Source organism: Bactrocera neohumeralis, chromosome 3, assembly GCF_024586455.1.
Source record: "Bactrocera neohumeralis isolate Rockhampton chromosome 3, APGP_CSIRO_Bneo_wtdbg2-racon-allhic-juicebox.fasta_v2, whole genome shotgun sequence".
Lineage (NCBI taxonomy): Eukaryota > Metazoa > Arthropoda > Insecta > Diptera > Tephritidae > Bactrocera > Bactrocera neohumeralis.
Window position 1 is genome coordinate 6,737,617 of NC_065920.1, and position 13,562 is coordinate 6,751,178.

General features: G+C 36.6%; 1 protein-coding gene across 1 annotated transcript in view; it reads right to left on the minus strand.

The window, feature by feature from the left end:
* Positions 1 to 921: 921 nt before the first annotated feature.
* Positions 922 to 13,562, minus strand: part of LOC126754062 (homeotic protein ocelliless) — a 98,757-nt gene continuing 86,116 nt past the window's right edge. Inside the window, 3 exon segments of the mRNA XM_050465939.1 lie at positions 922 to 4,872; positions 4,875 to 4,921; positions 6,213 to 6,382. Coding sequence (XP_050321896.1) covers positions 4,108 to 4,872; positions 4,875 to 4,921; positions 6,213 to 6,382 — 982 coding nt within the window. The 3' untranslated portion in view covers positions 922 to 4,107.

The window sequence follows — 13,562 nt, forward strand, 5'->3', positions numbered from 1 at the left end:
AAAATAAAACGCCACTTTCACTATATTTCAACTTGTCATTAGAATTTATTTTGCCGTTTTCAATAATAGTATATATGTATGTATATCTAGGTATGTATGTCTTATGTACATAATATGCATGACACTTGTATACACAACTGCATATGAGACGCTTTCTTGTGTACTAAGTGTTCCTTATATTCGGAAATACATATGTACCTACATATGTATGTCTATGGTATACCTATGCTGTGGTGAATATTTAGTTCGAAGGCTATATTTGCTTACGCTTTCAATATTTATTAACTTTACTCACTTATTTATTTATTGTTAAGCTTAAATATTCATTTATAACTAGAATTGTATTTCACTTGTGTGTTTGCTTGCTTATTTACATATGTTTGTTATTGTTTTTCCAGTGTTATCGCGTTGTTTGAAGCGCTGATAAGCGCTTGAACTCGGCTGAACTACGCTTTGAATTTTATTTTTGTTTGCTTTTATTATTTTTTGTTCAGTTTTCAATTTTTTCATATTTTTCATGTTATTGTTTATTATGCAATATTGATTTTAATTGCCTAATTCGGTTATTAATATTCCGTGTTCATTATAACTTAATAATATGGTGCTCCGCTCTTCATTGTTTGTCTAATATTTTATTGTTGTGAGCAAATTAGTATGCTAACTCACTAATGTTCCTGGAAATCATTGAATAATTATATTTTTTTTACAACTTCATGTATTTTTATTTGCAACTGTTTAAACTTTTTTCTATTATATATACTAATATGCATTATGTATTACTCACTATTGTATATATATTTGTTTATTATATAATATATTTAATTATGTAAGTGCAACGCTGCATTTTTCTAAACGCTAACTGTTTATTCTAACATTTTCTTTGTTTTTAAATTTTTTTTTATTTTCTATATTTTTTCAAATTATTTTTTCGTTTTTCTTCGCTTTACCAGAGTACAATGCTGTGTAATAATAATGTCACTCATTTGCATGCGCCTCATTGTTGGTGTGGTGAGAATCGTGTTCTGATTCTAAAGCAAGTGATTACTTTCCACTAAGTGATTACTGTTTTCTTATTGTGTTTTCTATTGACGCCACTTGTTAACACAAAAACAAAATTAATAAAAGTAAAAGTATTGTTCTTTATAGTGCTGAGGTGTGCTATTGTTGAACAGGCAAAATAAATTCCAATTAACGTACAAAAAACAAAACAAAACAAATGAAACAAATAAAGAAAAATAATGTTATTGAATTTGTAATGCTTATTGCAGCTGCATTGTTTGCTAGTTTCACATTGAAATTTGTAGAAAATGGTTCTTGGGCAAGCATTTATAACATTATCATAAAAAACAATAAAAAAATTTGGGAAAAGGATAACATTTTTAAAGCAAATTTCATTAAAAGTATGATGTTTTGTTTGTATATAAGCAATAACAGTATAATCTTCTTAGGAGCTTGATAAAACCTCTTATGAAAAAAGTGGTGTGTTTTTGACGGCTGTTTCCTCAAACCGCAAGATGTTTATCTAACGCTTTTTGTTATGAAAGAATTTGAAAGGTTTTTGTGGAACAAAAAATAATCGAAAATTTCGAAATGTTGCCATAACAGTAAAGAACGTTTTTCTTAAAATCATTTGTCTACAAATCACCTCCTAACTCTGTGAAAACAGTTTCAAGAAAAGCGCCTTTAAAGTTTTAATTGAATATATATGTATGTAGCACACCGCGAGTGCGCCTCTTTTCAAGGTTGTATCTCCAAAACTATTACTCTGAAAAACTTGAGAATTTCGGACAATATGTATGAGATGTTATTGAATTTAATAAGATAAAAAGAAAACATGAAACCCATGTACTCCCTTAAATAAGGCTGCCATCGAAAACAGACAGAAATCATACCACAGATGAAAATTTTCTACTGAACATTGAAGCTTTTCAACCTCCTTTAAAGCCGTGAAACACATGAAACCCCTTAAATGAGGCTACCATCGAAAAGTGACCGGAATCATATCATAAATGAAAATTGTCCAGTGAACATTAAAGTTTCTCAAAAACATACTGGTAGATATTTTGATATCCAACTTCGCATTAAAAAATTCATACCAAATATTTTACTAAAATGTTTTTTGGAAATATCAATGTCATCACTAAGCAAATATTTTTATTATATTTAGCTCTTTCCTCGAAACCTTTTCGAATTTTATATATGTGACTACGAGTGGATTGTATTTCGAAATGAAAATATTTTGTCAAAATACAAATACAAATTTGATAAAATGATAGACTTGATCTGCTATCTCCTATCGCATTTTTTTATAAAACGCTTTCGCTCTTATCCCATAGATATTATCAGGTTTCAAATCTCATAACATAGTTTTCTGATGCTTTCTATTAGAACAAGTATTTCTCAAAAAATAGTAAACCTTTTATACAAAATTAATGAATGTAGTTAATTAGAGAGATGTAAGAGTAGTAATACTAAAATTGGAAAAAAGGACTCAGTTTCAACACTTTAGAGTTAATCTGATAGATTTTTATAAAATTTTGTCCCATATTCATATTTTAATGGAAGGTTAGCTACAAAGAAAAGACTGCTAAGATTGGTTAGGTTAGGTCGTAGATTTGATCCGCAATCGATCTCACTTGGGCATATATTCGTCTTATGTGTTACTCATAAACTCATAAAAAGTGGATCAGCAGATCGTTATAAATCGACGAAGCGTTTTAAGCTCACCACAAATTTAATACAGCAGCTAATGTCAATCCCAGTCATATTGCTAAGTTCGCCCAAGATGTCTATATCGAGATATTTCAATCTCAGTCTGGCAAAAGCCAGGCAGTAGAGGAGGAAGTGACAAGATGAGTCCACCTCGCCTTCCTCTATACAAATTTGGCAAAAACCTTTTAGACAGTCTCCAGTCAGAACACCTATAATTGCGTTGAAGTGACTGCTAGTAGACTAAAATTATATATGTATTTTGAACTAAGTGAAGCCACTGTAAATTCCAGTATAGGATGTATAAGATATACATAAACTCTCTATGACTGTAGAAAAGTATTGCCTACATTCTGGCATGACGATAAAAAAGCTTGTCGATTAAGAAAGAATAGAAGTATCATACCGAAAGTCGAAAATCTGCATCTCATTCGCCAGGTACAGAGTTAGTAAACGTATTTCCATTTACCGAACATGACATGTGATCAATTCGATTTTAAGTTTTTTGTCATATCACAAAATCAGATATAGGGACACTAAAAATGTGACTAAAACAATGCTATTCCGAAACAATAGACAAATCAAAAGGGCAGGTTGACGATATTCTTTTGATCTTCATCAAAAATTCTTCGAGAAATGGAGAAAAAAACTGGCATACGGTATTACACCTTGGTGCAATTGCAACATGAAAAATGTGATTTTAGAGATATCAACTCTGGACCGGCAGTAGATTTGTTTGAGCAAATGATAGTTATGAAAACAAAGTTAAAAATCTAAGAAAGTAAGTTAGATTCTAGAAAAGTAGACCTCTGCCGATGCAAATTCGTATTGCATACATGTATTTAGAAGCGAAAATATAGTTTATATTATATATATGTACATATTATAGTTTTAAGTCATTTAAGTGTAAGCAGGATGAAAGAGAAGGAATAAGCATAAATAAAATAAATATCAAAAATATTAAGTCAAATAAATTAAATAGTTTAAAGAAATAAATGTTACTTGTGGCGTCAGTGTTTCAGCTTTCAGAGAATTTTTCCTTTCGAAATATTCAATTCTGTATAATCTCGAAGTGTCTAAAGTGTTCCTTCAACAGTTGTAGCTTAGTACTAAAAGTTTGTGCGGGCGCTTATAACTAAACATATATGTATGTACTTAAATTTTAAATACGATTTTACGACTACTTGTAATTAAGTAACACTAAACTACTTTTGTTATGAGCTACTACTAACTACTAGTGTTATCATAACTAGATAAATATGTATATACATAAGTAAATCTAACCTTGCGCGGCAGCTTCCACCAATACTTTCTATTGCTTTTATCATTTCACTTATTATAATATTAAAATTTCACTTATTTGCTGCTTTGAGTACATTTGGGAACCGCTGACTACAATTATTCACTTTTCGTTATGGCGACGCCACCGCCACCGGCACCGTTGGCCGTGCACTTGGGCGGCGTGTCCTGGCGATGAAGTGTGGGCGTGTGTGTCGGCGTTATCGGCGGCGACAGTTGTTGCTGCTGCTGGTGTTGCTGTTGCAGATGCAGTGCAGCCGCCTGCGATAGCTGTTGTTGCTGCTGCTGCTGCTGGTGATGATGATACGCCGCGTTCTGCGCATCGAGCAGCGTTAAGCTTGCAATGCTGTGATGATTGTTGGCAGCCGCCGCCGCCGCTGCCGCTGCAGCCGATAGGCCATTCATGGTGCTCGCCGTCATATCCTGAGCCGACTCGCTTTTCAGCCGCACACCATTATTATTGTTATTGTTATTATTGTGATTGTTGTTATTATTTGCGACAGCGGCGGCTGCGGCAGCGTGCGCATTGCTCAACGCAGCGGCGGAATGATGATGGAACGAGAGCGGTGGCAAGTGTAGACCCGGAAATGCCAAGCCAGCTGCGGCGGCGGCGTGTAGTGATTGCAACAGCGCGGCAGAGTGTTCTTGTGCCTTGCGACGCAATTCGGCTACAGAGCTGGAACGTGCATCGTGATTGTTATGCGCCGACTGGCTTAGGACCGAGGTGACGTGGGTTGGCGAGTCGGGTGAGCTGCTGGCGGAGGGCGCAGCAGAAGAAATTGGCACACCGGACGCGGAGCTGGTAGAGGCAGCAGCAGCTGCGGCGGCTGCAGCAGCTATCGACGAGGCGCTAGGTGGTGGTGGGGCGGTTTCAGCGAGCAGCACGAGCACAGACCCGGAAACGGTGAGACGCCTGAAAGGGTAAGATACGTATTAGTTACGCGTTGTTGGAGTAAAATTTCTAAGAGATAAAATGTATAAATCGAATCTTTTCGTTAAGTATTCAATAAGAAGAAGAGAGCAAGGCAATATACTTCTGTCTTCCTAACAAGCTGTTAATGAAATTTGGTAAATGCCAGGATGAGGGATTGATCATGTGATCCATACTAATTGATGGCTCATTATGACTCATTATGACTTTTTAAAAGATCCATTCCTAGGACAGAAGGGTCTAAGTAAGCGGAATGGACCCGGACTTTTATCCGTCCACTAATTCTCAACTCGGCATCATTCCTCGAAATTACCATAGGAATCTTTTCTGTCGGTACAACAACAAAAACCTTTCAAAAGATAAGAATAAATCCGATATCATATAAATACAGTTATTTCAGACACAAATAATTTTGAGGTCCCTGATTCAAGGATCTTTCAAAATATAAACTACTAGAGCGTTTATTCCGAGGCTAAACAGGTCTATTATCGATCTTTGAAGATGTTCTCTAACTTTTACGAGCATCCGTAGAAGCTCTCAATGACAGATTTATGTGTCTGTGAAACAAAAAGGATTAGGAGCTCCGAGCTCCTTCGAAATTTTTCTGTTTATAGAAATTGGTTACCGACGGCCAAAAAAAACTATATACATATATTAGAAATAAGAACCGAGCTGCAGTCTTTGCGGAACCTGTGTAATTTTTCAGCTCCAAGGGCAGAATTAACGTTACGGCTCTCTGTCATGAAGTAACAAATCACAGCCAAATTGCTGATTTCCATCTAAAATTCAATTAAGCTAATAGGCCACTCACTACTTTCTCGCTTAACAAATACTTAAGTCTTGCTGATGGATTTTATGAAATGCCAAGCTAGTGGTAGGGGAAAAACGGTGTCTCGGCATGTCATCGATTGCGGCGGAGCTGATTGACAGCGAAACAGATTGAAATCCAGCAGCGCGACTCGAGGACTATGTCGACGGCATTGAGATGACGAGATACCACACTACCCATCATTATGTAATTATATTACATCAACAATCGATAAGTTTGATAGCAAGAGGCTTTCAAGCAAAGCACCAGCATGTTGCTATTACTTATTGATGGACGTTTTTGATTTATAATACGCAAGCAGAGAATTCACTGGAGCTCACTACAGAGTGATGTAGTGTTTGGTGTTATGTCGGAGTGGTGAGTGGTGTGGTGGGTTAAGTAAATAAATATTTTATGCAACAATATTTTCCATTCATACACTGGCACAATAATAATCGCATTTACCTTTTAGTCCGGGAAAGAGTGGTTGATGTGTAAACTGTGAGCTCAGCGAGGCCAAATGCGGCGGCAGAAAGAGTGGTGGATGCGCGGTGGTGGTGCTGCGTTGTGCGCCAGCACCAGAAGCGACCACGCTGCCGGAGTTGTCGTTGAGCACCGGACGAAAGCCGCAATTGCTGAAATGAAAATATTGAAAATAATGAAATTGGAAAGAGAGAAGACAAGATTAAAAAGTATGCTCATACATACATAAAAATATTGATGATTGCATTGTATGGGGGGGAATATGACATACATACATATATGTCAAATCAGAAGTGTTGAAAATGTAATTGCTATGAAGTGTGGAGTTGTTTAACAAATTAAAGACTTTAATTGATAGATATTCAATTAAGTTAGGCAATTAAGTGTGGTTATGATTGATGAAATTTCAATGATTTTAAAAAAATAACTCTTTGACTTTCTCTTTGAATGAGAAAATGCTTAATAAAAAAGGGGCGTAGACCTGCAAAGGGGTAAAAAGTAAAATATTCAAGAATATAAATCAAGATATTCGTAGAAAGTACACAAAATGTGTTTATGTGGAGATCCCTACCTGAAAGATCCAAATTTCGCTATTTTGACATTATCTAGGAACATTATCCATAGAGAGAAAAATTTAACTCTTCAACGAGTGGGATAAGTTTCTAGAACCCTGAATTTTTTGGTTTAAACTTAAACTTAAAATAATCTCTTCAATCTCTCCATATTCTTCATTGACTATCCCATATTTGCGAGAGAGAAAATTCATTGTATCCCACACCCTTTTAAACTAGTGGGAAGAAATAATATGTTTTAACAAATTGGTGATGGATTCAAAAACACTTATCCTGCAAGTGTGATTCTTATTTTGATGATCAGTCTTAAAACTTAAATTAAAAAAAAACGAAAATTGTTCCCTAACTAACACTAAACGATCTTAGCCTATTCACTATAACTTTCAAACTGCGTCTGGTCATAATCTGTACCAAGATGTGCCATGATTCTGGAACTCATTTCGCTCTAATCCCAATATATCATTTGGAACAGAAAGCTATCTAGAAACAAGTTTTTCAAATGACTGATGCGATCCTTGACAGATATTAGCAAGGGACAAGAAAGCACAAAATTCCTCTATGGAGGTTCGCTTCGATAAATGGAACAACTCTCTCTCTTAAGGACTGCAACAAAATGGGGCAGTTTTGGACAGCAAACATTGTCAAGCACAACTGGAAGAAAGAGTGAGGAAAGTTAGCACTACTTTATATGAATGTAGGCTCGATGCTCGGCACAACCTGGGGGTTCTCTCTTTCTTATGCACTGGTGCTACACAGCTATTGTAAAGCCAATTCTGCTCTACGGTGCAGTAGTAGGAACGGAAATCGATCTACCGGAAGCCAATGGAAAGGGTTTAGGGGCTCGCTGCGCTGTGCATAACAGGAGCTTTAAGAACAAGGGAGTTTATTGTGAAAAGGGCTTCAAAATATCTTGAACAAAAAAGTGACTGGGACGACGACACCTCTCTCAAAGAGACCTTAAGAAGCAGCACGCTTCAATGATACATAGACGGCTCGAAAACGGCAGATTAAATTGGTGTCAGTAGTATTGTTTGGACCACGAAACTGTCTAACGTTGTCCATGGGATCGATGCGTGGAGCAGAGGCTACAAAAAACTATCATTTAGAACGAATTACCATGTTTAGTGATCGAAAGCCAACACTTTAGGCAATGTCATTTTGCCTTTAACAAAATATTGGTACCGAGTACAACACTATACTATAGTACGTTGTACATTCCATCACCAGAGAAGGTGTGGCAGAAAGGGACATATATTCAAGAGCCCGGGTCCGAGAAGAAAACGTCAGACTAAAGGAGTAATGTATCTACTAAAAGAGCATGTCTCATCTGACAGCCCAGCCGCGCTGATAAGCCTAAGCTAAGGGGACAAGTAGTAATCTAATTCAAAGGTCTTTCAGTATATAAAATAATATTTGCATACTTAAAATCCTCGATAATCAACTGATTAGACCTTATCATTCTAGTTTCAGTACCGGTGAAGCAATTACTTATTAGTGTTTTCCAGTTCAAAAACTTACAGACACCAAAACAATTTTCTTCTTATTTTATAAGAAACGAAACAAGAACCAAGTCTATTCATGACACGAATTCTTTAAGGGCTTCTGAAAGAAAGTCTTTTCTTCCATGGCTTTATTCATTGATACCAAAAGAAGAAATTTTAAACCGATTAAACCAGTTTTTTAAAGGACCCACGAACTACTTCGAAAGCCACGAAAGCACACGACAATAATTCAAAATTTTTCATTCAAAATTTTAGGAGATTGTGGTCTAGGTTAGGCCGTTTTTGCATGGCAATACGACTTTGTAACCTCCAACATTTCCATTTTTTCAAAATGCCACTAAATTTTTGTTCTCACTGACTCGAAGATAACACCAAAATCGCGATTAAATCGTGATTCATCAATTTCTTTGCGTGCGTTCGCTTAATTAACACAATTTGGCTTAAATTGAAGAAAAAAGTCGCATTAACATACTCAAGTATTCGTAGATATGTAAATATGTATTTAATGTAGAAGTCGGAGATATGCAAATGAGCGCCTCAACAGCGCCAGCAGCTAATAAAAAAGTTAATTAAACACTAGAAATTGTGAATATTTTGACTTTTTCGGGAGAAGGGTGCAATTTCGTTATCATTAATTCATATTTCTGCGCCTTCATTGCCAGATACTGACGACTATCAATTGTCTGTGGAATGTTATACACTATTCAATTAAATTTAAATTACATTAACAATAATAAATACAAAGTGTATCGCGTGTTATTGCGCGACGCTCGCCGTTCACAAGCCAATTCTTTGAATAGAAAGCGAGCGCAAGGCACAGATCAGAGCAGAGCAGAGCAGAAGAAAAGTGAATAGTAAAAGTTCTGATGATAAGTGAATGAATTGGAGGCTGAATCGTCGATATCCATGTCATTTAATTAAACGTTTAAGCCTATTAGACGCACACAAACACAAACAAACAGACAATAAGTATAATAGTTGACAAAGCCTAGATTCTGGTGGCAGCAACATGATGTCATGGACAATGCGCAGCGGCCGAGAATCCATCAGCCGCTAGCTGCATTTGAATTAATTCATATTTTACATAGCACACACATACATACATACATACATACGTATCTATATGCGCTTGATAAATGGGTGGTTTGTGTGGCCCAACTCTAGCTCGGGTGTCGCACGCTCGTCCACTCAACCCGTTTTCACTTATCTTGTTTTCGAATTTGTTTTCGCTTTTTTCCAACGGTTTGTGTGTATATTGTATAATATTCATAAGCATATAAATTGGAGTAGTAACAGTAATAATAATGCAATTATACAAAAAAATTGTTTTAATTGATTTCAATTAAGCGTTAATTGAAAGCGTCAGCCAAATGAATTGAACCCTCAGCATAAAAGCATACAAAATAGCTGCGTTTTTATACTACATAAGTATATCTATGTATGTATACAAATAAATATGTAAATGTTTGTGTGAATAATAAAGCGCTTTTAACAATATATAATATATGTTTGTTCATTCATTTAATTGAGAGTAATATATGTAATACATTCAAGGTATATATATATTATATAATCTTAAAAATGTTCATTCATTTACATTTAAAATTATATACGTACATACATATACATATATACATATACATAATAATAAAAAAATCGCAAGCTAAACACCAAATCAAAAATCGAAGCATTATTTTAGCGCTAACCCCCGTTTCCGAAAATAACTCTAATATTACCAGGCCAAATATGAAAACTAACACAAAAAGTAGTAAACTACCTAGGCGTAAGTCAGGACCTCAGACTAACCTTCTGAGTACAAATCCTGCACGCCTCAGGAAAGGCAGTGAAAATCACCTCCCAACTAGCATACTAATGGCCAACATAAAGGACCCCAACCAAGGAAAGAGAGAACTATTAATGTCGACGACAATCAGCGTCCTATTACACGAAGCTGAGATCTGGGCAGATGTGTTTGAAAAGAAAAACCAGAGTGCACCGCCTCGCAGCCCTCAGAGTTGCATCAGCATACCGAACAGTGTCAGACGTTGCAATATTAGTTATAAGCGGTAATGCCCCAATTGAACTTCTGGCATACGAAAAGAAAAGGCTGTGGGAGCTAAAGAAAACATCCGAAAACAACAAGCGTGCAATTGATCGAATAAAGAAAGACTCGATACTTGTATGACAATGAAGATGGAAGAATGAGAGTAGCGGCCATTTTAATAAAAGACCTAAACTTATGGATAAACCATCAATTCGGAGAAGTCGACTTAATCACAACACAATCCGGCCACGAATACTTCTAAAAGTACCTCCACAGAATGGGAAAAGTCGATGAGCCGTCATGCCCATACATTGACACGACAGAAGACGAAGCTGAAAAAACTTTCTTTGAATGGGTGCGATGGCAACGAGAACGCACCGCCGTAGAAGCCCTGGTTGACCCAATAAACGCGGACAATTTAATCAGCGCCATGCTGGAAAGTCAAGTAAACTGGGGGATTATCTATGTAGAAACTCCCAACAATTTTCAATGCAGCAAAATGCGGGACCTGGACGCAGGTGCGCAAATGTAAATCTCTCAATGAGTAATATGGAATGCCACCCTGAAGTAATGCAAATGTGGTTTTTAGTGACCTGCAAGTGGCTCATACCGTTGCTGTAACGACAGCACTGATAATGCGGAAGGCATTTTCCACTCCTCACCACTAAGAAAAAAATTTTAAAATTAAAACTTCCAGCCATCCACAATGTTACTATTGAATTATAAAGCTCAGAGAGCTAATAAAGTGACAACTGAGAGCATTCAATCTACCAGAGAAGTTCAGATATGTAAAACGAAGGAGAAAAGACGAATGGAATTTACTCTAAACTAACCAAAAATAGAAAAGCTCATAAATTAAAACAAAACTTGTAATTTTTCTTGTTCGGTATACTCAGTCGAGGGTCTGTAGTTGACGAGCATTAACAAAATATATATAATTTTAGATTAGTTTTGGTTCTGATTCGAGCTTACGATACCTCGTGCAGTGATGCCGCTTTATTTCGGTCGCTTTAAGGATGTAACTGTATAACGAAGTCAATATATTTTTTGAGAATTGAAAAATATCCGCCTTGTGCTTATGGTAATGTTTAAAAGTATACAACTAATCGGAAAGAGCTGGGTATATAACGAACTTTGGAAATTCCAACCATCCCTTGCATCGTATATTCCGTGAATTGGCTCAATCAAATGTCAAATAATATTCTGTAAAACTGCATTTTTACTACGAACTTGAAAATGATCCGGATTTTCATCGAAAAATCAGCTTCAGCGATGAGGCTCATTTCTAGCTGAATGGCTTTGTCAAATAGAAAAATATGCGTTATTGGTCAAGCAGCAATCCACATCTATTCCATGAGTCACCATTGCATCCCGAAAAAGTAACGGTTTGATGCGGTTCATGCGCCGGAGGCGTCACTGGGCCGTGCTTCTTCCGTGCTGTTCAAGACCGGCACGTTACTGTGAGTGGGAATCGCTACCGCTCAATGATAACCGAATATTTTTGGTCCGAATTGGATGATATGGAGTTGGACAATATGCATTTCTAACAGGACGGCGTCACAAGCTACACAGCGAGTGTCGCAATCGCTTTATTGAAAACCAAGTTTTGTTAACATGTTATTTCACGAAATGGCCCAGTCAATTGGCCGCCTCGGTCGTGCGATTTGATGCCGTTAGACTATTTAATGTGGGACTACGTCAAGTCTATGGTCTATGCCAACAAGCCAGCGACGATTGATGAACTTCGTGCGAATGTCGAAAGTGAAATTGCAGCAGTATGCTTGAAAACCGTCGAAAATTGGGTTCAGCGTCTGAACTTCTACAAGCATGCCCGCGGTGGCTATGCAAAAGAAATCGAGTTCTATACAGGAATAAAGAAATATGATATATTTTTTAAATCACTTTTCTCTTATGTGAAGCATTCATTGATTTTTTTTTTAATTTGATTCAAATCAAATACCTGACAGTGGCACAATGGCAATAGCCATATTTGTTTATGAATTCATACCGTAATTACAAGAACTATTAATTAGCAAGTGCGCAATCAAAGTTTAATTGTTCTTATATAGAATTTGAATATTTGCAGTACAGTTATGTTATACTTTGATACATGTTTAGACACACTGATCTCATCAAAAATTCCGAAGCAAAGTCTTTAATGTATTAATACCCACGAATGTCTTATGAGCATGAAATTCACTCGAATTCCGCGTGAAAATTATGTACTATAAACAAACAGACACATTATTGTAACTATATCAATATTTATGCCAAAAAAAGTACATACAGACATACCTAAAGACTACGAATATTTGAAATACCGCCACAAACAGCTTTGAATAATTATCTGCCACATAATATGTGGAGTCTATAGGAAGGAAATGGTTGGGGCTACGCAGCAACAGCTTCAACGCCTGTAAATATGCTTGCATGTGCTAAGTAAGTGTGTATATAATTTTCGTTAAGCCAAAGCAGTAACTGCCACGCCACTCTACTCAACTTCACTCAACTCAATTTGGCAATTCACAACTTAAGCTCATAAATAATGCCACACTTGCGCACTTCAATAATGAATTAGGCAAATGCTTTAATATTCATCATGCAATTAAAATAAGCCTCTACGACGCTGCCGCTGCTGCCGTGTACGCATTGCCGCTTGTGCTTTGCCCTTTGCTCTCGGCAGACTCTAACAGTGCTCGTGGGTTGTTCGTGCCGATGGCGCAAAGTCGCCATATTTTCGCTCGACATGGCGAAAAGGGAATTCACTTAAGTTCGCAGGTGCTTTGTTTTGTTGTTTTTGTACATGATTGTTGGTATGCGAGAAGACTTGTATGAGATTCACGCGTCGTTTTGGCCCAAACACTGGCGGGGGTGTGCTATATGAAACAGCGAATGGCGACTCAACGGCATATTTTGTACGTTATGCACGGTAATATGTAATGCGACAGTTAAGGGGCTTATGACATCAATGTAACCGTGTTATTCAATTAGTGATGAAGGAGGCAGTGCTTAAGTAAAGACTTTTGGAAAGAGTGAGCGCAAAAAGAGTTCAAAAAAGTATGAAAAGAAGTTATTCAAGCCAAGCCTCTTAAGCAAGCTCATGCACAAATTCACTCGCTGCGAGCAAATATCACATTTGGAAATAAAAAAAAATTAAATTGCTTTACTTTTTTTATGAAATTTTCGTAACTGCAATTTATATACCGCAATTGTG